Source organism: Rhineura floridana, chromosome 11, assembly GCF_030035675.1.
Source record: "Rhineura floridana isolate rRhiFlo1 chromosome 11, rRhiFlo1.hap2, whole genome shotgun sequence".
NCBI lineage: Eukaryota > Metazoa > Chordata > Lepidosauria > Squamata > Rhineuridae > Rhineura > Rhineura floridana.
Genome location: NC_084490.1, coordinates 57463074 through 57489556, shown reverse-complemented (window position 1 = coordinate 57489556; position 26483 = coordinate 57463074). Strand labels below are relative to the sequence as shown.

The following is a 26483-nucleotide window of genomic DNA, read 5'->3' as shown; positions in this document are numbered from 1 at the left end:
AAATATTTTCTCCCTTGAAAATTTTTCTAAACAACTACAATTGCAGATCTCGCCCTGAGCGGCTGCCCAGTTTGCAGGCTGGCTAAAAATTAACCGCTGTTGCTGCTTCTGCACAAATGTGCTTTTTTGCATCTGCACAGTAGAAGTTGCGGGGGGGGGCCCAACACCACACTATTCCTCTGATAGGTTCCTTTCTCCCGGGCTTTCCCCAGACATTCACACACATGTGCAACAGTGGAAATACGTGATTGGCTGAGAATGAGGGAAGGGATATGGGGAACCGCCCATCAAATGCCCACAGCTGTAAAGTCCGCGGTATTGCATCCAAGCGCCTGAAGGTACAGCAGATGATTCCCAGTTTAAAAAAGGAAATCGCATGATTTGCGGTATTGCAGTAGCGGATTTAACTGCGCGAAAATGCGTAAAAGCGTGCGGCGTCATATGGACGACCAAAAAATAATGAAAACACAAAGCGATCATGTCACACATTTTACAGTTGTCTGGATGAGCCCTCACTCAGCTTCATCTTCTCTCTTCCCTTTTTATCTCTGCTCCCCTTAGCATTTGCGTGTTTGTTTCTCTGCATCTCATTTTGCCCGCATTTCCTTTGTTTTGTCACACACACTCTTCTCTCATTTCCTTACTGGATCCAGTTTAAGTTTTGTTTTGTTTTTAAATCTCTTTACTCTTTGGTAGGGATAGACAAATCTGTCAATTTTGGTTACTCTCAGTTTCTATTTTGTGCTGGTGTTTTTTTAATTGTTCTGGTAGCACTCTTCAAGTACATGAAAGGTTGCCACATAGAGGAGGGCCGGGATCTCTTCTCGATCATCCCAGAGTGCAGGACACCGAATAATGAGCTCAAATTACAGGAAGCCAGATTTCGACAGAACATCAGGAAAAACTTCCTAACTGTTAGAGCAGTATGACGATGGAAACAATGACCTAGAGAGGTAGTGGGCTCACCAATACCAGAGGCATTCAAGAGATACCTGGACAGCCACCTGTCGAGTATGCTTTAAGTTGGATTCCTGCACTGAGCAGGGGGTTGGACTCAATGGCCTTACAGGCCCCTTCCAACTCTACTGTTCTGTGATTTGATTACATCTTCAGGGCTGAGTGCAACAGCAAACCTTGGAGCCACTGACCTCCCCTCAGAGCACTAAGCAAGGAGCCCCAAACAATAAGAAGGATTTTTAAAAAACAGTACTTGTGCAATTATGATAGAGGAAAACAGCACATTATTATCATTATTATTAAAAAGAACAAGCAAAAGGTACTAAAATACTCTAGGCGTTTTCAGTGCTATTTAAAATAAATAGGCATCTTCACTGTTGGGCTTGAAGGAAACAAGTAGATCAGTTAGCAGTTAATTCAGGAGCTGCCACTGCAGAGAGTCTAAAGGCAGGAGTTGCTTTAGATCACATTCATATGCATTTTTCTTGAAGAACAAGCAAATTATTTACAGCTATTAACAAAGTCAAAGGTTCTCCTGTAATTCTGAAGCTGCTTCCTCCTCCTTCCCCTCAGCACCATATTTTGTGTATGTGCTCTTTACAGGGTTTGATGAAAGCAAGGATTAAAGGAGGCAAAAGGCAAAACCCTTCAGAAGGACCTCTGTTGCAGGACACAAAATGACTTTGTAGTTCTGCACTTCTACATGTCAGTGTATTGTGCTCATCTATGCAGGTTTTTCAGTGTCCACATCCCATATTTTCCCCCACACCAATTTAATATGAATTTATCATTTATGCAGGTGGTTTTACTTACCGGATTTTCAACGAAACCAGTAAATCCAGATTAAATAGGAAAATAATATGGTACGGCATTTAGCTAAGGATGATGCTATGTGGACACTGCACAAAATGTGCATGCATGAGCAGCTCTGAGTCCACAACAAGCTACTGTGTGGACGCGCTCATCATTCCACTTCCCTGGGAGCAACTCTGTCCTCTGTGCTTCAGTTGCACACATCCAAACCTATAGAGACGTTATACTACTGCTCCACTCTTTCCCCCCAAAATCAAATTTTCTGCAGGAGAACCAACCTTACAGGTTTTTCTTCAGTTTGTTTCAGGGGCAGATCCCATTCACAGGCTAAAGCGGGTGGCAAGAAATATAGTAAGTGAAACCAGCCAAAGGGAGGTAGGTCAAAAACAGAAAGGAACCATGGATTGTGTAGTACACACCAGAGTGTTAATGTGCAATTTTTCCGTCTGTGCTTTTGTGCACCTTGGTCCATTCCTGACCACTTTCAGTTGAATTCTACTTCAGTGTTCCTAGTCCTCACCAGTGGGTGGTTCTTGATGTGTGTTGTTGTCTCCTCCCCTCGTTTAGTAATTCCCCATCCTCCCTGAGGCCTGGAAACTTGAGGTCCATTGTGGGCATGCACACAGGTATTTGTTTACATGTGTGCATGCCAATTTTAAAAATTGAAATATGTTTTCTGATATGCCAGATTTGCACAAAACAGCAGGTTAACAATAAAAAAGTGTGTGTCATGCCTGGCTCCAACAGTAGCCCACCGTCTCTGAGTTCTGGAAACCTGAGGTCCATTGTGGGCATGTTCACATGGAATGCGTCAAATCCACTTTACACTGCCATGTGTACACAGCCCCAGTATACAGGTTCTCCATCCCTGGTCAGCACCTTCTGTTTTGTTTTGTGGCACCTTTTCTCTACTCACCAAGTTCATACAATCCCTTTTTGCACCACCCTTCCCAGTAAGGCATTAAAAAATGTTTGCTCCCCTTTACTGGTTCCCTTCAGAGAGATACAATTCCCTTGGAAAAGGGACTCATTGTTAACCCACTTTGGCAATTGTAGCTCTGTACGGGGAATAGGGGTCTCCTAACAACTCTCAGCACCATTCACAAATGACACTTCCAGGATTCTTCAGGGGAAGTCATGACTGTTTAAATTGGAATGATGCTGCAGACAGAACATGAGCTTCTAGCTAGGAAGGCTCCCACTCTGAGCACCAGTGTTCAGAATCTGACATTGCACAGTCCTCTCCTGGGACTGTGCTGCCTGAGAATGCATGTTTATAAGCACTCCTACACAGAAATCTTCCTGTCTGGCCCTGCGTTTGCTTTTTGTCATTGTGGCAAGTGGAGATATCAGACTAAAAGAAGACATGGTATCCCCTTTAATGTGCAGAAGAAATGCAAAGCAGCAGCCACCCCCTGTAAACTACAGCAAAGACACTGTAGAGTTCTGCTTGCAGAAATTGCAATATGTAGGTAGGGTTTGGGGAATCAGGAGTCTGAAGCAAGTCCCCTGTTGCTCTACATCATTTAATGTGACCCATCCCTTCCTAATGTGCAAGTATGAAAGCATACATATTATCATTATTATACCTTAAAAACAAGGCACTGTGCATATATTACATATAAAGTATGTATATATTGTACATATCATATGTGTGCTCACCAACCCTGCCTACCTCCCACCAACTCTCCTTGCCACCTACCCCCTTCCTTTACCCTTGCCAAAGCTTCCCACCCCCTCCCTTTACTCCTGCCTGCCTGCCTGCGTCCTTCTGTATTTCCTCCACTAAAGCTTCCCACCCGTCCCTTGTCATGCCAGTTTGCAGCAGCAGCCCCACCTGTCAGCAGCCTTGCAGACTGCAGCTGTGTGACAACTTTATAATCAGGGGCGTCACTAAGCAGGTGCGGAGGGTGCGGACCACACCTGGGTGACACCGAGAGGGGGGTGACACCCAGAGCCACCCCTACCTTAATCTCCGGACTCTCAGCTTCAATTTAAAAAAAACCCCTAAGTTTCTAGATCATCTGGTTCCCGAGATATACACCAAAACGTCAGGCCCCCTGCGACTGTTTAATCTGTTTTTTAACCGATCTGTACAGCAGCTTTTAGCCAGAGCTTGGAAAAGTTACTTTTTTAAACTACAGCTCCCATCAGCCCCAGCCAGCATAGCCACTGGATTGGGCTGATGGGAGTTATAATTCAAAAAATACGGGCTCCACTTGAACCAGAATGGAACCAGACTGCTGGCACTTAAAATTAAAAAGGTGGCAGAGCAGCTTTTAAACTGACTGAGGGGGGAAACCCGACAGCAGCTGAGAAAGGTCCGGTTCGGAATAAACCTCCCCCCTGGGATAAAAACCAAAGAAATGATGAAATTTTAAAAGGGGTAGGCCTAGAAGTAGGCATTGTGAGAGCAGGGGCACAGGATATAAATTCAGAAGAGCAAAATTACCACAGGCCTAACCACAAGTGCCAAAGACACTTGAAGAGAGACACTGCTTACAAGTGCCTGTACGCTAATGCTAGGAGCCTGTGAACCAAGATGGGAGAACTGGAGTGCTTGGTCTTAGAGGACAGCATTGATATAGTGAGCATAACAGAGACCTGGTGGAATGGAGAAAACCAGTGGGATACGGTTATCCCTGGATATAAACTATATCGGAAGGACAGGGCAGGACGTATTGGTGGCGGAGTCGCTCTATACGTGAAAGAAGGCATTGAATCCAGCAAGCTCGAAACCCCAAAAGAGGCGGACTCCTCCACAGAATCGTTGTGGGTGGTGATACCATGCCCCAGGAGGGACTTAATACTGGGAACGATCTATCATCCCCCTGATCAAAATGCTCAGGGAGACCTTGAGATGAGATATGAAATTGAGGAAGCATCCAAACTAGGAAATGTGGTAGGACTTCCGGGAAGGGTGACTTAGCCTGTGCCTGCTTTTGAGACGGGCTCCTGCCTCAAAAGAAGCTTATTCAGATATATCAGTCAGTTTTTTCTTTTTTTTTTGACTGATTAAACTTCTCCCGGGTAGGGAGAAACGAAGAGATTAACCTCAAAGCCTATTTTTGTTGGGACGACCAGATCTCATTAATTTATGGGACGAGGTCCAGCCGACGAAGGTGGGACGGATTTTCAACAGCAAGCTCTATCTGTTAAAGCGAACGTTCATCTTATCTTCTAAGAGAGAACGCACTAACAGGCAAGCACCCTTCTTTCTATATTTTTCTTTTACTTGACTTAAATTGTTGCTGTTTAAAAGAGATTTGCCAGATTGATCAGTTTTTGACATCTCACTGGGGAGCCATAACTTCTCTCTGCTACGCACTAATTAATAGCTTATCTCTGTTTTTGTTGCAAAAAGCTGTCCTGGATTTGCATTCTAAAGATATACACAGAAGAGGGATTTCTATTCCAGATTTTTATTTTGAAAAATATTATACTGTTTTGAGACTACTCTCTTTTTGGTCTATTTTATTTTGACGAATCTGTTTCTTGACGATTGCCATTAATTGTTTCGATCCTGGGAACTGCATTTTGTTTACTTAACTATTGGAGAGATAAGGCTGTCTGCTCTGTTTATACTGTGATGTCACCAAGTTTGGAGTATTAACCCAATTGTTGCTGAAATAAGAAGTGGTTTTCCTATATTTTTCTTTTAAAATGGCAATTAAGAAAGTGGCTGAAAATCTGGAAATAACTATGTTTCAGAAAATAATGGATGAGATTGAGATAACGAAAATTGAATTGAGTAAAATGAAGCAGGAGATTAAAGATATAAGGGTCCCTGTGAGAGAGGTGACCCTGGAAGGGGTCCCTGTGAGAGAGGAGACCCCGGAGATTGGAACAGGGGTCCCTGTGAGAGAGGAGACCCTGGAGACTGGAATAGGGGTCCCTGTGAGAGAGGAGATCCCGGAGATTGGAACCAACGTGGAACAGGAACAAGATTTGGAGTCTATGGACTTTAGAAATAAAATCTATTGTTTGGAACTCAATGTTATCTCTGAAGAAATGAATGAAGATTCTAGAGATAAAGTTATCAATGGCATGGATAATCTTCTGGACTGGAATGATGTGATGGAGCCCAATATAGAGAAAATCTATGGAATTAACTGCAGCCATGTGACAATGGAAAAACTTTTAAGAGATGACCCAGTGTATTTTGAAAAAAAGAACAGAGATATGATTTTACAGCAGTATTTCAGCAACCTATTCAGAATGGATGGCAAGAAAATATTTGGGATAGAGGTAATTCCCATCAGACTCTTACTATATGACTATGGCTTTGACAGCAAGATTATTATGGAATACTGATAATGGAAGATTGGATATTGAAATTACTGGACTTAACAAGACTACTGAAGATGGAAGATGGAAAATGGAACTAATAGAGATAATAGAACAATGGCTACTGAAATTATTGAACCTAACAGATTCTGATGTGATGGATTAATTGAAATGTTTATTTTGACTATGGTTATGACAATAAGATTATCATAATTAGTAATGAGATGGATTAATCGATATGCTTATCTGGAAAAAAAAATTGATAGATATATTTCTTAAAGAATTGAAACCTCTCTTTGACTTTTTGTGGAAAGAATAAAGTAATGTTTATGAGATTTGATGATTAAGTAAGATAACTACTGGAGGAAAGTGATTTTATAATATGACTTAAGAGACAGGATTGTTATATATTATAGACTTATAACTGATTTGATCTTTGACAAATGGGAAGTCAATATTTTACTCTTTATTTTTTATTTTTGTTTTTTTTTTTTTCTTTTTTTCTTTTTGTTTAACTATTTTTGATTTTGTTTTTTGTCTTTGAATGTTTTATGATTTTGTCTTGTATGTTTTATGAAAATCTGAATAAAAATTATTGAAAAAAAAAACAAACAAACTAGGAAATGTGGTAGTAATGGGTGACTTCAACTACCCGGACATAGACTGGCTGCATATGTGTTCCAGTCATGACAAAGAAGCAAAGTTTCTAGATATTCTAAATGACTATGCCCTAGACCAGTTGGTCATGGAACCGACCAGAGGGACGGCAACCCTGGACTTAATCCTCAGTGGGGACCGGGACCTGGTGCGAGATGTAAGTGTTGTTGAACCGATTGGGAGCAGTGACCACAAGTGCTATTAATTAAACATACATGTAACTGGCCAATTGCCAAGAAAATCCAACACGGTCACATTTGACTTCAAAAGAGGAAACTTCACAAAAATGAGGGGATTGGTAAAAAGAAAGCTGAAAAACAAAGTCCAGAGGGTCACATCACTCGAAAATGCTTGGAAGTTGTTTAAAAACACTATATTAGAAGCTCAACTGGAGTGCATACCGCAGATCAGAAAAGGTACCACCAGGGCCAAGAAGATGCCAGCATGGTTAACGAGCAAAGTCAAGGAAGCTCTTAGAGGCAAAAAGTCTTCCTTCAAAAAATGGAAGTCTTGTCCAAATGAAGAAAATAAAAAAGAACACAAACTCTGGCAAAAGAAATGCAAGAAGACAATAAGGGATGCTAAAAAAGAATTTGAGGAGCACATTACTAAGAACATAAAAACCAACAACAAAAAATTCTATAAATACATTCAAAGCAGGAGACCATCTAGGGAGACAATTGGACCCTTGGATGATAAGGGAGTCAAAGGTGTACTAAGGAACGATAAGGAGATTGCAGAGAAGCTAAATGAATTCTTTGCATCTGTCTTCACAGTGGAAGATATAGGGCAGATCCCTGAACCTGAACTAACATTTGCAGGAAGGGATTCTGAGGAACTGAGACAAATAGTGGTAACGAGAGAGGAAGTTCTAAGCTTAATGGACAATATAAAAACTGACAAATCACCAGGCCCGGATGGCATCCACCCGAGAGTTCTCAAAGAACTCAAAGGTGAAATTGCTGATCTGCTAACTAAAATATGTAACTTGTCCCTCGGGTCCTCCTCCGTGCCTGAGGACTGGAAAATGGCAAATGTAACGCCAATCTTCAAAAAGGGATCCAGAGGGGATCCCGGAAATTACAGGCCAGTTAGCTTAACTTCTGTCCCTGGAAAACTGGTAGAAAGTATTATTAAAGCTAGATTAACTAAGCACATAGAAGAACAAGCCTTGCTGAAGCAGAGCCAGCATGGCTTCTGCAAGGGAAAGTCCTGTCTCAGTAACCTATTAGAATTCTTTGAGAGTGTCAACAAGCATATAGATAGAGGTGATCCAGTGGACATAGTGTACTTAGACTTTCAAAAAGCGTTTGACAAGGTACCTCACCAAAGGCTTCTGAGGAAGCTTAGCAGTCATGGAATAAGAGGAGAGGTCCTCTTGTGGATAAGAAATTGGTTAAGAAGCAGAAAGCAGAGAGTAGGAATAAACGGACAGTTCTCCCAATGGAGGGCTGTAGAAAGTGGAGTCCCTCAAGGATCGGTATTGGGACCTGTACTTTTCAACTTGTTCATTAATGACCTAGAATTAGGAGTGAGCAGTGAAGTGACCAAGTTTGCTGATGATACGAAATTGTTCAGGGTTGTTAAAACAAAAAGGGATTGCGAAGAGCTCCAAAAAGACCTCTCCAAACTGAGTGAATGGGCAGAAAAATGGCAAATGCAATTCAATATAAACAAGTGTAAAATTATGCATATTGGAGCAAAAAATCTTAATTTCACATATACGCTCATGGGGTCTGAACTAGCGGTGACCGACCAGGAGAGAGACCTTGGGGTTGTAGTGGACAGCACGATGAAATGTCGACCCAGTGTGCGGCAGCTGTGAAAAAGGCAAATTCCATGCTAGCGATAATTAGGAAAGGTATTGAAAATAAAACAGCCGATATCATAATGCCATTGTATAAATCTATGGTGCGGCCGCATTTGGAATACTGTGTACAGTTCTGGTCGCCTCATCTCAAAAAGGATATTATAGAGTTGGAAAAGGTTCAGAAGAGGGCAACCAGAATGATCAAGGGGATGGAGCGACTCCCTTACGAGGAAAGGTTGCAGCATTTGGGGCTTTTTAGTTTAGAGAAAAGGCGGGTCAGAGGAGACATGATAGAAGTGTATAAAATTATGCATGGCATTGAGAAAGTGGATAGAGAAAAGTTCTTCTCCCTCTCTCATAATACTAGAACTTGTGGACATTCAAAGAAGCTGAATGTTGGAAGATTCAGGACAGACAAAAGGAAGTACTTCTTTACTCAGCGCATAGTTAAACTATGGAATTTGCTCCCACAAGATGCAGTAATGGCCACCAGCTTGGACGGCTTTAAAAGAAGATTAGACAAATTCATGGAGGACATGGCTATCAATGGCTACTAGCCATGATGGCTGTGCTGTGCCACCCTAGTCAGAGGCAGCATGCTTCTGAAAACCAGTTGCCGGAAGCCTCAGGAGGGGAGAGTGTTCTTGCACTCAGGTCCTGCTTGCGGGCTTCCCCCAGGCACCTGGTTGGCCACTGTGAGAACAGGATGCTGGACTAGATGGGCCACTGGCCTGATCCAGCAGGCTCTTCTTATGTTCTTATGTTCTTAAATAACTTTTACAGGCTCTGGCCTCTAATCCCGCCCTTTCAGGATTGTAGCCAATAAAGGGAGCTAGGCTTGTGATTTGTTGACCCAGGCAGTGTTTAGGCTTCATTACAACATCAAACTGGTGGTTTGGAGGTCTTCAATTTGAGTAAGTAAGAATATGGGTTAAAGTTTTTTTTTCTCTTGTGTGTAACACGCAGTCAGACCCTGGGCTGTTGGAGAGGGCAGTGCTTTGAAAACCAGTTATAAATCTGTTTGATTTTTACATTTCATTTTGTCACTAGAGTGGCCAGATCCAAAATAAAGGGCAGGGTTATGTCACCTTTAAAAGTTGTGTAACAGAAGGAATTTCAGCAGGTTGTAGCTTCAAGCCAGAGCAGCAGGAGGGAAAGAAGTAAGACCAGCCGCCTGAACTGAGAGACTTGTTATTTGCTTGCTACCTCTTTGTGGCATCTTCTTCCTCTTGAGTAGACTTACTGAACTGGTCAGAGGGCTTCTGTTGGAGGGGACTACAAGTGAATCAGCAGTTTCCAGCAGCCCTCTATATTGGGCCATTGCTGGAGGCAGGGCTGTAAAAGAGACACGGGGGGGGGCTTGCTGTTGGCTATGAGGGCCTGTACATGACACTGGGGCAATGAGACAGACTGGGGATGCTGTTGGTGTACTGCCCACCCTAACTGAGCAGACAGAGATGGTCTCAAGCTTGAGAACTCCATTACATTTGTTTTGAGGGACTTCAGTATCCACTAGGGTTGCCAGGTTCATGGCCTGAGACTGATCCTGTATCTTTAGGAGAAGAGAAAGTCAGCCAAGTGCAAGTGTTCTTCCAAGGCTGTAATGGAAAAAACCACAAGGTGGAATTCTCCCTTCCCCCTGCACAACTTTTAAAGATACAGAAGACCCCTTGGAGGCCGGGCCTGGCAACCAAAAGGTCTTCTGTATCTTTAAAACGTTGTGCAGGGAGCAGGGAGAATTTCACCTTATGGTTTTTCCCATTACAGAGTTGCAAGAACACCTGCACTTGGCTGACTTTCTCTTCTCCTAAAGATACAGGATCAGTCTCAGGCCATGGACCTGGCAACCCTAGTATCCACACTGAAGCTGCATTGGAATTTCATGGCCTGCAACCATGGGGCTGTCTGTCCGGGCCAAAGTGTAAGGAAGGGAATACCTTTGTTTTGGTCTTTGCCTCAGTGTGTGAACAGGGCAATCTGGACATTGAGGGGGGCTTAACTCACCCCATTGTTACTGTAAGACCACTCTCTGGTAAAGCTTGGACTTATAGTACTAGTCACCTTCGGTAGAATTGGGGGACCTATTAAGATGGTCTGCCCTTGGAGACTTATGGAATCCAAAACCAAAGTCAGTGGTGATCCTGCTGAGGTCTTTGTGTCACTATGGAATGCAGATGGGGGTGGGCGCTTGACATGATTGCTCCCAGTTGTTCTGTCCTGCACTGTAGAGCCCAGATTGCTTCCTGGTTTTCTGCGGTATACCAGGACAACGAAAACTAAAGTGCAAGTGGTGTAAGATTCAAAGTGAAGCCAACTGGACATGTGCTAGAGTGCATAATTGCACCTACTGCATGGCAGTGAAGGCTGCAGAGAAGCTTGTTTTGCTGCTTCCATCACAGCCTTGAGTAGCCATCCAGCATTGCTTTTCCGAGTGGTGCGGTGATTATTCTCATATACCCCAGCAAATTGAATGCTTGCACTCTTGAGTTATGCTGTGACAAATTTTAAAACACTATGAAGATAAAACCTATGCCAACTTGAATTGATACTATTGATACAGTATCAGATAGATGTCCAATGGAGTCTTACCTAGTTTTATGGGATCTGTTTCAGTTTTTGAGACTTGAGAGCACGGACAAGATGTTTGTTGTAATCCAGTCATGCACATGTTACGCCTGTGCTGAAAGCACTGCACTGGCTGCCTATTAGCTATTGAACCATTTTAAAAGTTTTGTTGCTGATGTATGAAGCCCTAAAGAACTTGGGACTTGGATACCTAGAAGAGCACCTTATACAGACCTGCTAAGACATAAAGGTCATCAGAAGAGGCCTTGTTAGGGTCATCCCACTTTATGATGTGTTGCTTGTTGATGATATAGAAACAAGCCTTCTCTGCAGTGGCACTCATTCTTTGAAATGCTCTTTCCCCCACTCCTATAGGGGAGGCATCCACAGTAGAGTGCTTCTGAAAAAGTATGTGAGCTCAGTTGGCTGAAAGAGAGCCACTGCTAGGTAAAAAGAGCAGGGTTAGTATGTAAGAATTATTAATATGTATCAGATTATGGGTGGGAAGATGAGTGAGGATAGGGTTGCCAGGTCCATGGCCTGAGACTGATCCTGTATCTTTAGGAGAAGAGAAAGTCAGCCAAGTGCAGGTGTTCTTGCAACTCTGTAATGGGAAAAACCACAAGGTGAAATTCCCCCTGCTCCCTGCACAACTTTTTAAAGATACAGAAGACCTTTTGGTTGCCAGGCCCGGCCTCCAAGGGGTCTTCTGTATCTTTAAAAGTTGTGCAGGGGGAAGGGAGAATTCCACCTTGTGGTTTTTTCCATTACAGCCTTGGAAGAACACTTGCACTTGGCTGACTTTCTCTTCTCCTAAAGATACAGGATCAGGCCATGAACCTGGCAACCCCAGAGTGGGAGCCACTCTCCTAGCAACACCCCCCACTACTGCCAGCACAAGCTGGCTGCACCCCTCCTGCATCTCTGCATCAGTGCATGCATGCTTGCCATCACCCAAGATGGCGGTGGGGACGTCAACATGCCCTCACCGCTCTCTTGGGTGATGGTGGGTGTGCACACTAGTGCAGGGACGCAGCCGAGTCTAAGTCTCCGATGGCGCCAACAGTGGTGGTGCTGCCCCGCCACCACTTTGGAGGGTCCACTGCAGTCTGGTGCTGGACCTGTTGCTGTTGTTGCTGCTGCTGCTTGTTTTGTTTTGTTTTGTCTGACTGGAAGGTGAAGAGTAAGGAAGAAAACACTGATGAAAGATGCACAAGAATTGAGTCCTGGATCTGTGTTGAGTGACAGGGATCGCCCCTACAGCATATGTACTAATAATAAAGCAGAAGGTGCCCCTGAGCATATGCAGAGAGCCATTCCTTTACTCCTTGTCTGAGAAATGAAGCACTGAATAAATGAATGGATGACATTTAATCCGGAGAGATTTTGATGGAAACTAGTTACTGGAATATTGTAAAGTGACCAGGGACTCTTTGTGTGTTACGCACTTCTCCCCCTGCTGCTGAAACAACCAGTTCCGTGTTCAAAGAAAAGTCTATTGGGCCATAGCTCCAGGGCAAGGTACACTCAGAGTGAAGGTAGCCAGGCTTGAGAAATAAACCGTGCCCCTTGGTGGAGGATGTTCCTTCTTTTACAGCTTAACAGACAGATGCGATTCATGATTTGGTGGTGGTTGGGGGGGGCGGTATCCTGCTTTAAAAAAGCATGCGAATTCCGGAGTATCCATTTTTTATTGACTGGATCCAACTTTTATTTTCTCCAAGGGTCTGGCCCTTCAGATGTTGTTGGTCTCCACCTCCCATCAGCCCCAGCCAGCATAGCCGCTGATCAGGGACGATGGAAGTTGTACTCCAGCAGGATCCGGAGATCCACAGTTCCCCCTGCCCCATTGTTCTGCCAGTGAAAATGTAAATACAGTAAATGTAAGTGTAAATACAGAGGACTGCGTAGGTAGTGTTCAAGCGTCCCGCCACATGGATCAAGGGGGGGGGATTTGTTGTTATGTGCCTTCAAATCGATCACGACTTACGGCGACCCTATGAATCAGCGACCTCCAATAGCATCTGTCGTGAACCACTGTTCAGATCTTGTAAATTCAGGTCTGTGGCTTCCTTTATGGAATTAATCCATCTCTTGTTTATCCAGTCTCCTTTAATATAACGTGCGTTTTCTTTTTCCTTTTCCTTCTCACAGCGCCAGTACCATCAATTTTGCAAGCAATTTTGCAGAACTTTACTTAATTAAAAACAAACGAAGGAACCACGAGTAACTTCAGTCTCAGGTTGTTAAAGAGTGGTTTTTGTGGAAGTTCTTAACATAAACAGGCACACTTTGCATGTTTGGATTTCGGGGTGGGGAATCCATATAAAAAAACACAGCTCAGGTCGCAGCAAATGATCACCTAACGATTCAATATAAACCTCATCCTCCCAGCCCAAATTCAGCGGTCAGTGGTATCAGTACAGCCTTGTGCTCCACAGACTTACAAATTGCTTTTGCCGCAGGTAACGGGCAAATATTAGCGGCGGCGGCGGCAGCACAACACCCGGAAACAGAAGAAGATGCGTGAATCTTGAAATTGTATAGGTCTTTGGGCACGCAACGGATTGGATTTTTCTCGGAACCTTCCGATAGGCCTTGCGGGGAGTGGAAACTTTTGCAAGACGGACCAGAAGTTGGTGCTTGAAGACGGAAGCTCCGTTCTGCCCTGGAGGGGATAATGAGTTTCGAGTGGCCCTGGCAGTACAGTTTCCCTCCTTTCTTCACGTGAGTCCAGATTTTACCCGACCCCAAATCTCCCTCGGCCCTGAGCTTAAGCCGCTAGCCCCATCTCCGAGGCATGGAGTAGGCACTCACTCTAAAGCAGCCCCCCGGAACCCCTTGTTTCAGCAAGAAGGACCTAGGAAGTTGGGCACGGGTGCCTTTGCTTTCCCAGCTTCTGGTGCTTTTCAACCTAGTCACGCGTTCCACGATTGCTTCCGCTGCTCAGGATATCCCGTTTAGTATCTAACTGCTTGCCTCCAGCTTTCCTGCGATACAAAAGTTACTGGCTTCCTTGTTTGTGAAGGCAAACAGCCCCTCAGCCAGTAGTCACAGTTACAGTATTGTAACTGAACCGCCGGAAACGTTTGAACCAAAACGTTTCTCTGGAGATGACCGCATTTCTCTTTGCCATTAAATGTGTGAACATGAACAAGAACAACAACGCCGGCCTGGCTTGCAGTATCCACGTTCTTTCTTGTATGGGCCAGTCTTGAAACTCATTGCAGACAGTTTTGCATGCAGAATTGTAATAGGGGACCCAGTCTGTCTGCCCAAGTGTATGGTTTCATAAGCAAAAAAACAAGTCCCTGCTCCCAAAAGGAATTACATAGAAAATGGTACAACAATGGAAGGAAGGGAGATAGAGATGACCATAGCAAAGGATGAATGTGGGGAAATGGAGTTCCATGTACTTAAAATATGGCTACGGTTGGGAATAAGTTTTTATAGAAAACTTTTTATGCTATATTAGAGTATTTTTAGTGTTTTTATTTGTGGTGCTGGGCTCCTACTGGGAGGAAGGGTGGGTTATAAATTAAATAAATAAATAGAATATGTGGGTTGTAAAGAGGAATTTGGCAAAAAAGAAGGGTAGCAACAAAGGCCATTTTTAGGGAGATGATTCCAGACATAGGGGACAGTAAGGAAGAATGGTGGAGTTGTGATGGAGACCAAGAGACCTGGCAGTTGACAGAGATAAAATTGGAGGAGCGGATATCATAGTAAGGGATATAACGGGGGCTTTAAAGTGGGCCAAGATTATGGTGAGTTTTAAAGGTAAGGGCAAAGAGTCTGAAAGTGCATCCGCTGGAAGCCAATCAAGGACTTTGAGGAGGGGCATCACATGGTCTTAGTGCAGGAGAGATGACTTATTTGGGCAACAGAGGTTTAAATGCAGCTGTGAGGACTCAGGAATGATCAGTGAGGATCAGAAAGAAGAAAGTTGCCAGTGGGAGATGGAGATGATCTGACCGAGAATCAGAGTTTTAGTTGAGAGGAATGGGTGGATTTTTGCAGGGTTCTACAGGAAGAAAGGAGAAGGATAAGAATGCAGTAGTGATGGTGGGGGGGAAATGACAGGAGGTGGTAACTAGGAGGTGGGATGGATTAGTATCAGTGGGGCTTGTGGAGAGGTTAGATGAAAACAGCAGAAGGGGAGGGAGATACACTGCAGTGAATATCATTCTTATCACTAAACAAGGATGTAAGGTCATAAGTGGAAAGTGAGACATGTGGAAGCAGAGTGGTAAGGCTGTTTAGAGAATCAAAAGTAGTCCAGGAATTGTCGAATAGGTGTGGGGCAGATAAATGACAGAGGAAGAACGAATGGGTTTAAAGGGAGCAAAATCAACCAAGTCTTTTTGAGAGGCATTTGGCAGCCTGAGGGCATGCATAGAGATAATGGAGAAAGTAAGACTGGATTAATGGGGCAAGCAACTTGATGGGTCAGAAGGACAAATGATTCAGAACTGAGGCAAAGGAGGAGCTGAATGTCCAAAGGGTAGAGTGATGGAGAAGATGAGGTGCTTCTGAGAAAGCTGCTGTGTTGACAAGATTGTTGATGGAAGGAATGAGAGGCGCAATGAGGTAAGGCAGAGAGTGCACGGTGTTGAAAGGGACACAGTGATGGTTGGAGAAGGCGAATTCAACTTTGGCAGGGTCTGACACAGAGCAGATAACAAGTATGTTGTCAGAGAGAAGGAAAGCAAGCTAACCATGAAAATTGAAGTGGGTCAGGGTGGGTAACATAATATAAGAACAGAGAGATGGAAGGAGAAGTAGAGAATGAACTTCAGAGCTTGAAAGAGTAGAGTGATCTAGGACTGCAGCTGTCAAGAGGAAGGCCAGCTCCATCACTGAAGCTGTCAGGGTGGGGTATGCAGGAGAAGACAAGATTTCCCAAAGAGAAGGCACCAGGAATATTGCTGGGGGAGGGGGGATGAGAAGGGTAACATCTGGGGTAGGAGCAATGAGATGGAGGGAATGTTGTACAGTGAGTCACATGCAGTGAGATTTCTGGGTTGAGAGATCAGGAGAAGGGAATGAAGGCAATCGGTGAAGGATGTGGTAAATGGGAATGAGATTAGGAGAGAGGTTGAGTGAGTGCCCCAGTCCTGGAAACAAACACACAAAGGATAAGGATATGAGTAGGTGGATTGGTGAAGAACAAGAGCGGGCTCTGAACAAAAGAGGGAAAAAGAATGTGGCGGAAGGGCAGATGTCATAAAATGCAGCTTACTAAGTGGAGCAGTCAAGTCTCACATAGGCACAAAGAGCACCAAACTGCATTTTGGCACAATTCTTTAACAACTACCCAAGGTAGTTCCTTTGGCAGGCAGTGGAGCTGGACCAAAAGCAGTACATGAAGCATTGCTTTTCGCTCAGTTAGTTCTCTTGCCTCTCTTCATTGACAAATGAAATATCCCTATTTTTCATGTGAAGGGCATCTGTCGGCCAGTTCAGGGAAGAAGCACTGGTGGCTTCAGCCCAGAGGCTCTGGACTGTCCACAGCCAAGCTGCTGGATCCAGAACCATCATCACCAGGGTGAGCACTTGTCCAAGTAGCTAGGCTGCTGAGGATCAAATTCTGCAGAGATTCAAGCAATGGAAATTATTTGAGATCTACATTGTCACATAAGGAAAGATAGAAGGAGTTTGGTGTTTCAATCTTGGAGAACAGAAGATTGAGAGAGAACACTGGATAACACCTTTCAAATATATGAAAGGTCACAAAGAAATGTGCTATCAAAAACTATTGGGTTGAATATAAGAGAGCTTTTTGGAAGGCTGAGTGAATACTGCAACTGATTGCTTTGCTGGTAGATTGTTGGATTTGTTTATGTGGACCAAGTTCACTATGGCCCTCCAGATCACTGGACATGCTGGCTGGGGCTAGTGAAAGTTTCAGCATCATCTGAAGGGCCACAGGTTCCCCATCTCTGACACAGACTATCCATGAGACAGCATGAGAGAAGCTGGACAGAGGTCTTTTCCAGGCTTGCAGCCGATGGTGGTCATCACTGGAGATGAGAATGGACAACTCTGAGCCTTGTCAAGGAAGGATTTCTATGGCTGACAGGAGAATAGTTTTAATTGCCACCCTGGAAGTTTGTAATCTTTGATCCTAGCTGGGAACCTTAAATGGCTTAATTTGGTTTCTACAATGGATTGATCAATCACAGAGCTACATCTCTCCTTGTGATTGTGTTTAGGTTGCAGCCCAACGTGGACACAAGGCAGAAGCAGCTGACTGCTTGGTGTTCCTTAGTGCTCTCATACTGCCGCCTCAACAAGCTCTACACTATGACAGTCGCAGAAGCTCAGGAGAGCCCACTATTCAATAACTGGAAGCTGCAAAGTATCCTTCCTCCCCCTAAACTGGGGCTGCCTTTTCTGCCTTGGTGAGCTGACAAGGGAGTTTTACTGCTTCTTTAAGACAAAAATGCTGGTTGCTGTCATGGAAGAACAGTTGAGGCTTGTAGCAATTGTTACCTGGACATGCCGCTGTCTTGGCCCTTGCTGCACTAGTACAGAACAGGGAAAAACACAGAGAACTGATTGGCTTTTTCTAGGTCAACAGCTCTGCCCTCATCTTGGGTTAGAATAGCATGCGAGTTTCCTTTTAGCCTTCTTAGTTATGCTGAGCAGAAGACAAGTGACAAATTTTTGATTCCCCAACACACATACAAACACTCTCTCTCTCTCTCTCTCTCTCTCTCTCTCTCTCTCTCTCTCTCTCTCTCTCTCTCTCTGTCTCTGTCTCTGTCTCTCTCTGTCTCTCTCTCTCTGTCTCTCTCTCTCTGTGTGTGTGTGTGTGTGTGTGTGTTTAATCATTTCTCTTTGAAATGTCATCTGTCTACATTGCAGTCTGGGGTAGTTGTTGAGAGGATGACTTAAAAAAGGTTGATTGCCCTGTGGGATGTATTAAAAACAGAAAGACTCAGAGGACATCAGATGATGTTTCCTGGTGGGTGGATTATATCAGTAACATAAGAACGAAATACATTTCCCTTGCACAGAATATCTCGAGTTCTGTGAAACAAACTTGCTGTCCTACCCTACCTCCTCGGTTGGTTCAATAAAAAATATAATGTGACAATTTTAGTCTTATTTACTAACACACACCCCTCCACAATGATACTTACTTTGGTTTGATTTTTGTTCTATGTTTCGTGATGGGTTTTCTTAGCCTCTTCCGTATATTTTTGCATGGAAGCAAATTTTGAAATGTACATTCAAGGAAGCATCAAACTTCTCTATGGCTTTCTCTCCCCTGCAGCTTGGAGCTTAATTACTTGATTAATCCTAAACGTTTTGCTCTGTAGGTATCTGCTTATGGGGTTATATGTTTTGGGTTGCCTCAATGGCTGTGTAAGAGGTTGGTGGATGGTCCTATCTTTCAAGCAAAGGGTTGAGTAAATGTCCTTTTAATCCCTTCCAGTTCAGTGACCAAATTCTGAGTTAACTGCATGGTAGGTTTGATGGGTGAGTTACAGTAGCTGCAGCATCAGGAGTATGAAGAGCTATCTCTCTGAGGATCTAGAATGCTTCAACATTCTGAGACCAAAACCTATGTATTCCTTTATTTGTCCTGAGTTGACTTATTTATTCCACTTTGTATTATTTTCACTACTACTCTAAACCCTTTTTCCTCCACCCTGTGCCTGGTGACTGTTTCCTTAACTGTGAAACAGGAAAACTCCCTTTGGAATCCATCACTGTTGTGTTAGAGGAGCTCAGGAAAAAAGGTAGGTTATGCTTTTGAGATAACTTTGTGTCTACTGCTTACGGCATAATAAGCATCTACTGTTTTAATCCAGTTCTTATTAGTCTCCAGCCAGACACTAACAACTAGCCTTGAAAACAAAAGCATCTTCCTTGCAAAAGTAGAGGTGAGTCAGCAAATGAAACTTCTCTGTCCATAAGATTGTTTGAAATTTCTTTTTATCCTAATTGGTCAGCATTGGTCACAGGGGTAAAATGACATGATTTTGGAACAGTAACAGAAGTTCTGACAACTCTTTGAGATTATCCTGCGCACCAAACCACTTTTCTGGCAGGATCTCTCTCGCTCGCTTTCTGTCTCTGTCTTGGAAAGGCTTCCAAAGTGTACAATGTATGCTGTTGTGCCAAATAATTGTATGGTCAAAAGATGCTTAAACTTGAGGGCAGCATACATCCCTAATGCTGAACATGTTTATTTGGAGGTAAGTCTCATTTATTTCAGTGAGACTTGCTTCCTGATAAGTGTAACTAAGATTGCAGCCTTCATGTGTTTGTGCACAGATTCATCTAAGAAGTAAGCCAGGCTGCTGGGATTGAGAGTGAGGAATCGGCTTACACAAGAGAGATTCAGTGCGTGTTGCAAATGTCTGAACAGGCCCAGATATTAAAAGTGTTTTATGCTTCATTCCAGGCAATCTTGAATGGCTTGACAAGAACAAATCTAGCTTTCTGATCATGTGGCGACGTCCGGAAGAATGGGGCAAGCTCATTTATCAGTGGGTAAGAGTAGAGCTGGGCTGTGTACACCATATTGGCTAATGATGCATAATTCTGCTTCTAGAAGCCACTGGTCAGGGTCATGGAGTTATATAAAACTTCCTGTTAGAGTAGTACAACAGTGGAACCAATTATCTAGGGAGACGGTGGGCTCTCCAGTACTGGAGGCATTCAAGAGAAAGTGGACAGCCACTTGTCGAGTATGCTTTTAAGTTGGATTCCTGCACTGAGCAGACAGTTGGACTCAATGTGTTTATACACCCCTTCCAACTCTACTATTCTGATTCTGTGTGGAAATATCTCGACTCAGCTTCTTCCTTCCTTCCCAGAATTGAGTTTCACCAGGCATTAAGAGCTCGAAACTTGCTGTTCTTTTTTCAGTGAAAATTGAGATTCCTCAGAATGTTGAATTCTATGGCTGATAACTACATGGGTTGTGACCAGGGTATTTAAAGGAGTGCCTTCTCTTGCATGAACCTGCATAGACATAGAGCCCTGTGCCTTTGGAGGTTAGGCAGATGATGACCAGAGAGGGGCCTTTTCAGTCTTTGTGCCCCACCTCACAAATGTTCCTCTCAAGGAGGCTTGCCTGACATCTATTCTTGAGTCTTTTAGTGCCCAGTGTAGAAGGCCTTTTTCCCCCTTCCTGTTGTATTTTTATTGCCATGTTTTACAGCTGTACTGCTAATTTTTAAATGATATTCTGTGTTTAGTATTTTTATTTTTGTTTAACTTAAGGGAATGTATAGAGAGACTGCATGTTGTGCAGTGTATAACATGAAACATCTTCAGTTAAAAAGAAAAAAATGTTTTTATTGACTTACTGTAAGATACTCTGGGGTAGGGCAGGATGTAAATTTACAAATAAATACAGGTCAGAGTTTTACATTCTCTCTCCCCCTCCCTCTTCTGTTTCCAGGTGTCAAAGAATGGGCTGACCAACACAGTTTTCACATTGTATGAGTTATCCAATGGGGATGACACAGAGAATGAAGGTAGCTTCGCATCTGGCAGGTTTTGCATTGTAGTGCAGAAATGGGCAACCGAAATGATCAAGGGGCTCGAGCAACTCCTATATGAGGAACAAGTACAATATTGGGGGGTGTTTAATTTAGAGGGGAAAGGGCAATTAATGGGAGACATGATAGAGGTGTAGAACATTATGCATGATGTGGAGAGGAGAGAAAACTTTCACTTTCTTGTAATGCTAGAACCTGGGTTCATCGACTGACGCTGAGTGTTGGGAGCTTCAGGACAGACAAAAGGAAGTTTTTGTAAACACAGCACGTGGTTAAACTATGGAAGTCACTACCATAAGATAGAGCTTAATGGCTGCCTACTTAGACAGCCATAAGAGGGGATTAGACAAACTCATGGAGGATAAGGCAATGCTACAGTGCCTTGGAAAAGTATTTGCCTCCTGTCTGATTTTCTGCATGGTTGCATATTTTTGGCACTGAATGTTATCAGATCTTGAACCAAACCTAATATTAGGGAAAAGGGAACCTGAGTGAACAAATAACACAAAATTTTGATACTTACTTCATTTATTTATTAAAGAAAGTTAAGCAACACCCGATGCCCCTGTGTGGAAAAAGTAATTGCTTCAGCTGACAGATGGCCTGACATTCTCCTGTAGAATTCTCTGAGACAAAGCAGAATTCATGGTTCCTTCAATGATGACAAGTCATCCAGGTCCTGGTTTGTATCGAAGAATTCTACAGGAGAGTGTCAGGCCATCCATCTGTCAGCTGAAGCTGAAGTACGGCTGGGTCATGCAGCAAGACAATGATCCAAAACACACAAGCAAGTCTACATCAGAATGGATGAGGAACAAGAAATTTTATGTTTTGGAATGGCCTAGTCAAAGTCCAGACCTAAACCCCACTGAGACGTTGTGGCAGGACCTGAAAGGCACAGTTCATGCTTGAAAACCCACAAATGTCACCGAGTTAAAGCAGTTCTGCATGGAAGAGTGGGCTGAAGTTCCACCACAGAGCTGTGAGAGACTGATCAAGAACTACAGGAAGTGTTTGATTGCAGTCACTGCTGCTACAGGTGATGTAACCAGTCTAAGGGGGCAATTACTTTTTCCACACAGGGGCATCGGGTGTTGCTTAACTTTCTTTAATAAATAAACGAAGTATCAAAATTTTGTGTTATTTGTTCGCTCAGGTTCCCTTTTCCCTAATATTAGGTTTGGGTCAAGATCTGATAACATTCAGTGCCAAAAATATGCAACCATGCAGAAAATCAGACGCGGCAAATATTTTTTCACGGCACTTTGTATCTCCAGTACTGAGGGCAGTATGCGTCTGAGTGCCAGTTTTTGGGAATTATGAATAGGCGTCTGCTATTGTGATCGTATCTGCATGTGGGCTTCCCATAGGCATTTGATGACCTCTGTGAGAACAGAATTCTGGACTAGATAAGTCTTTGGGATGATCCAGCAGGGATCCTCCTATGTTCTTCTGTAGCATGTGTGGCAGCTGCTGCTCAGCCCCAAGTTGATATAGATTGTTTGCCCTTCCTAAAAAAAACTAGTTACCTTTTATCAGACACTGGCCAAGAAAAACGTATTGTGCCATTTTAATTCTCTCCTTGATTACAGCTTTTCTGAGTTGTTTTTAATTGTCTCCTCTTAAAGATAGAGGGAATAAAAAAATCCACAGCAGAAAAGCATATAGTCCATACATTTCAAAGAAGATTGCATTTCAAATTAGATTTCATCCACAGAATGCTTGCATCATTTGTTTTATATCCTACCATAATATATTTATTATTATTATTATTTATTACATTTGTATACTGCCCCATAGCCGAAGCTCTCTGGGCGGTTTACAACAATTAATGGGAGGTTTACAACAATTAAATATAGTGGGCTATTGGTTCCAGAGTTGATTTGTTTAATGTCGCCTAGAGTACAATCGTATACTTGTTTAATTACTATGATTATATTCCAGTCTGCAGGAATCGCTCATTTTTATGGCTTTATGCTAAATATTGGAAAAGGCAGTCTGACAACTACTGAAAGATTCAATGTAAATGTTTTATAAAAGTCTTCCAGTATGGCATTTTTATACAAAATTTAAGATGCAACCTAATGGGTCTTTAATGAAACACTGGTGATTGAACTTTTTTTGTTTAAATAATCGTTCTCCATATTTCTGAGATCTTAATGCACCTGCCATCACATTTAGATGAAGTTTCTCTTCTAAACATGACAGAAATCACATCTTTCTAGTTACAGTATTGCAGATTTTGTGGCGCTACCATGGTGTCGGAAGCCAATCTGTTGAACTTTTAAAGCAAACAGAATTGTGAATCCATTGTGAATAAGGATTTCCATTTCCTTCTGATAATTCATATGGTAAATCTGAATGCCGGTTGGGATCTGTAGTGAGGAGACTATAAAACTTTGCAATTTTTTTTTCTTTGAGTGACGTGAAATCCTTTTAAATTATGTATATTCTCTATATTTCTTTTTTCTATTAACAAAGCTTCTTATTCAAAAATGTAGAACATGAGTACACTACATATCCCCAAAAGATGATCACTTTGTTGTTTGCTGATAAGTCTATATTTACTTTTTGCTGAGAGGCTAATCTCTCCAAATGATGTCCCCAGTTTTAAATGACATTTCTAATGGCTGGTGCTCATGGAGAGATGGCTAGTACTATCTTCTGTTGAATTGTGCTTATGGCAGTGGAGCCACACAGGGCACGTGAGGGGAAGGGCAGAGGCTGAGAGCTGGGAGGATGAAATGTGCAAGGAAGTGCTGTTGCTTCTACTGTTAGGTATATGTGATGGAGCAGGGACGCTGGGGGAAGAGGAGAAAGGATAGGGATGGTGGTTCCTGGCTAGAGCAGGGCTGTTGCTGAGGCATGACATTCATTTTTCACCTTGGGGAAAATGACTACTCTGTCCCTGCCGGCTTAAAACTTCTTCCCCACTTAGCTGCTTTGAAGGGAGAGCTGGGAAACCCTTTAGCCTTGGGGCTTAAATTTTAGCTGGAGGGTTTTCTAAAGCCAGAGGATAATAGCATGAACAGGAAAGAGAAGTAGGTCTCAGCCCATGTCTGCCTAGATGAGAGAGAGCCTGGGAACCTCATAAGAAGTGTAATAAATAATAACAGCATAAGGCTCACCTCCTGGATCTCTTTTCACAGCTATGGCTCAGTCCCACAGCATAGTGAAGGAGCAATGAAGAACAAAATTAAACCCTCAAATCCCTAAATGGCTTAGAACTGAAATACCTTAAGAGCTGTCTCTCCTGTAAGATCGTGCTCAGGTGATCACGAGATGCTCTTTTTACGCATCCCCCCGCCCTCCAAGGTATAGTTGGTGGGGACGTGCAAAAAGGCTTCCTCAGCGGTGGTACCCGCTCTGTGGAACTTGTTGACCTAGAGGGGAGGGGTCACACTGCCCCCTCTTTGATGGTATAGTGCCATCTGTTCAAGGCACTTTTTTATTTTGGCGAGACTTTGGCCCGTAGGTTGGAAACATTTTTGCTCATTTCTTTCTGTTGTTGGTTCTGGTTCTTTTGTGTAAGTGATATTTGTGTGCTGATTTTACTGAAATCTCTGCTGTATTTTATGGTTTCCAGTTGGTTTTAAAATGTACTTGGTAAACCTCCTTGACCATGTTTTGAACTAGAAAGGTGGAATATGAATTAAATAAATAAGTGGAAGAGTTGCTGCCCACTAAGCATGTGGAGGGTATACTTTTTGTCTTCACCAGTAGGTCATATCAGTTGGGCCTCCTTAAGAAAAAGAATTACCGAAGCTGGGAGGAGAATGATAGAAGCTTACACATACGAACAGTGCAGAGAGAGATTCTCTCTCTAATTTTCAAACATGCAACTTTTTCTGCTTATCTTCTGGAAGTATTTATGTGTAGTTGTCATTTCCCTCAACCAAGGCTGTTTCATCCTCTTCTAGAGTTCCATGGTTTGGAAGAATCCATGCTACTCCGTGCCCTGCAGGCTTTACAGCAGGAACATAAGGCCGAGATCATTACCCTGGATGATGGGCGGGGCGTCAAGTTCTTCTAACAAAGATTCTCCTCTGGCTTTCTGGTCTGACTGGGCAAATGTTTTCTGGGTTGAAGGGCTTCTTTGTGCTCTGGGTTCCTTGCGTTGAAGGCCAAAACAGCAAAGTGTTGTCTTGACAGCTCAGCATCTGACTCCATGTTTCTCCTCTCTGCTGCTTCTATCCTCTTTGAGGGGTTGTGGTGTTGAAGATGCTCTGAATAGATTTGTAGAGGACCATAGTGTTCACTGGGTGCAGCTGACTTGAAGCAAGTCTTGGCTCTTTCGGTTTGGCCTTCCAAGTGTAGGGCACACTACAGACCCTGCTGCTTGCAGCTATGAGCCACTATTTTGGGATCAAAAGTATAGTACTCTCTCTCCAGCAGAAGGCCATGCAGACTGTGCTGTCCACAGCAGGATAAGGCATTGAGGACTTTAGGCAAAATTAAACCACACATTATTTACAAGAATAGTCCTGTGTGATGGTGTCTGTGTGTGTGTTGTTCCCCTGGGGTAGTTCCAGTCTTTATTCACCCACCCCACTTCCTGCATTGCCCCTTATCATTTTTAGCCCCACATGAGAACAGATGGAATTCAAGCCTCTTCCTGGTGCAATCAAGTACTCCCCTTTATTTAGCAGCAAGAGGAGCATTGTCCTCCAGGCTGCATGAAACTAAGTCTACCCGACATCATATTAGTTCCTGAACCCTGTGAAGGAGCAGGTATGAAACATTACCGAGAAGTCAGCTTGTTGCCTTGCATTTAAGACTGGTTTCATCTTTCAAAATGGTGTGTTTTTCCTCAAGAGGATAAAAGTGTGTTTTCAGATTGTTAGCCAGCAATATCTTGAGGGTTAATGATGGATGGAAATGTAGTCCTTGCCTGAGATCCTACTTTTTTTTGTTTAAAGATTATTTAAATTTTTGTTTTTCTCAGTCCTGTTTATCAACCCCAAGAATTCAGGAAAGCAATAACCTGCTAAAAATTCTGCTAAGGGCTTTGTTGCACATGTGTACTAAAGAGTCTTTAAAGTAATATAACTTCACTAGCAAATTTGCTACAGCTGGGTTTGAGGAAGCAGACTGAAAACTTTTTAAAGTCTGTGTGCCAGTTCTGCTCCTAGTTGTTTTTCCTCCCAAGTGTGTGACAGGCAAGCAGGCTGCCATTTGCATGACAAATGGAAATGGACTGCCTTCAAGTCAATCCCGACTTATGGTGACCCTATGAATATGGTTTTCATGATAAGCGATATTCAGAGGGGGTTTACCATTGCCTCCCTCTGAAGCTAGTCCTCCCCAGCTGGCTAGGGCCTGCTCAGCTTGCCACAGCTGCACAAGCCAGGCCCTTCCTTGTCCACAACTGCCAGCGGGGAGGCAACTGGGCTCCTTGGGACTATGCAGCTTACCCACAGCTGCACAGGTGCCAGAGCACATAACCCCTGAGCCACTCACTGTGGGGGTGATCTTTAGCTGGCCCTTGATACCCAGGAGACACAAGCGGGAATTTGAACTCACGGACTCTGGACTCCCAGCCAGGCTCTCCTTCCCACTGTACTATACCAGCCGTTGCATATATAGGCAAAAATAAAGGGGCATACTTTATTCCAATGGAGTCAACCCAACTGTACTCTCAGCCCAAACAAGATGAGTACAATGTCAGGGACAAGGGATATCTTGCCCCATATGAAAAGTGTCTCTGATTGCAGCCTGTTTACCTGAGTTCCAGAACTTGGGGCCACTTGATGTGTGGGGGAGAAAGAAAACAGGCTGTATTTCAGAAGTGGAAGCAGAATCTGTCCCAGATATTGCTTGTTATCATGGACAGGTTTGGCTCCCACTCCAGTAGTGCCCCCTTTACTTTT

The 26483-nt window shown here is 43.3% G+C and overlaps 1 protein-coding gene across 2 annotated transcripts; it reads left to right on the top strand.

The window, feature by feature from the left end:
- Window positions 1-13554: 13554 nt before the first annotated feature.
- On the top strand, window positions 13555-25092 carry VPS25 (vacuolar protein sorting 25 homolog). 2 transcript variants are annotated; one of them, XM_061589590.1, is made up of 7 exons: window positions 13557-13816; window positions 17305-17450; window positions 18787-18840; window positions 19509-19597; window positions 20514-20589; window positions 22558-22635; window positions 24534-24619. In XM_061589590.1, the coding sequence occupies exons 1-6, from the start codon at window positions 13770-13772 to the stop codon at window positions 22623-22625; spliced, it is 480 nt and encodes a 159-aa protein (XP_061445574.1). In that variant the 5' UTR covers window positions 13557-13769; the 3' UTR covers window positions 22626-22635; window positions 24534-24619. The 2 variants fall into 2 exon arrangements, with proteins under 2 accessions (XP_061445572.1, XP_061445574.1); XM_061589588.1 differs by lacking the exon at window positions 22558-22635 and having other exon boundaries at window positions 13555-13816; window positions 24534-25092.
- Window positions 25093-26483: the final 1391 nt, after the last annotated feature.

What these genes read in the sequence shown, in the direction of transcription:
- VPS25 (XM_061589588.1), top strand. Translation starts at nt 13,770, where the DNA reads ATGAGTTTCGAGTGGCCCTGGCAGTACAGTTTCCCTCCTTTCTTCAC. An exon ending in AGTTTCCCTCCTTTCTTCAC is followed by an intron (nt 13,817 to 17,304) that starts GTGAGTCCAGAT and finishes GATTGTGTTTAG; the next exon opens with GTTGCAGCCCAACGTGGACA. An exon ending in GCAAGCTCATTTATCAGTGG is followed by an intron (nt 19,598 to 20,513) that starts GTAAGAGTAGAG and finishes TTCTGTTTCCAG; the next exon opens with GTGTCAAAGAATGGGCTGAC.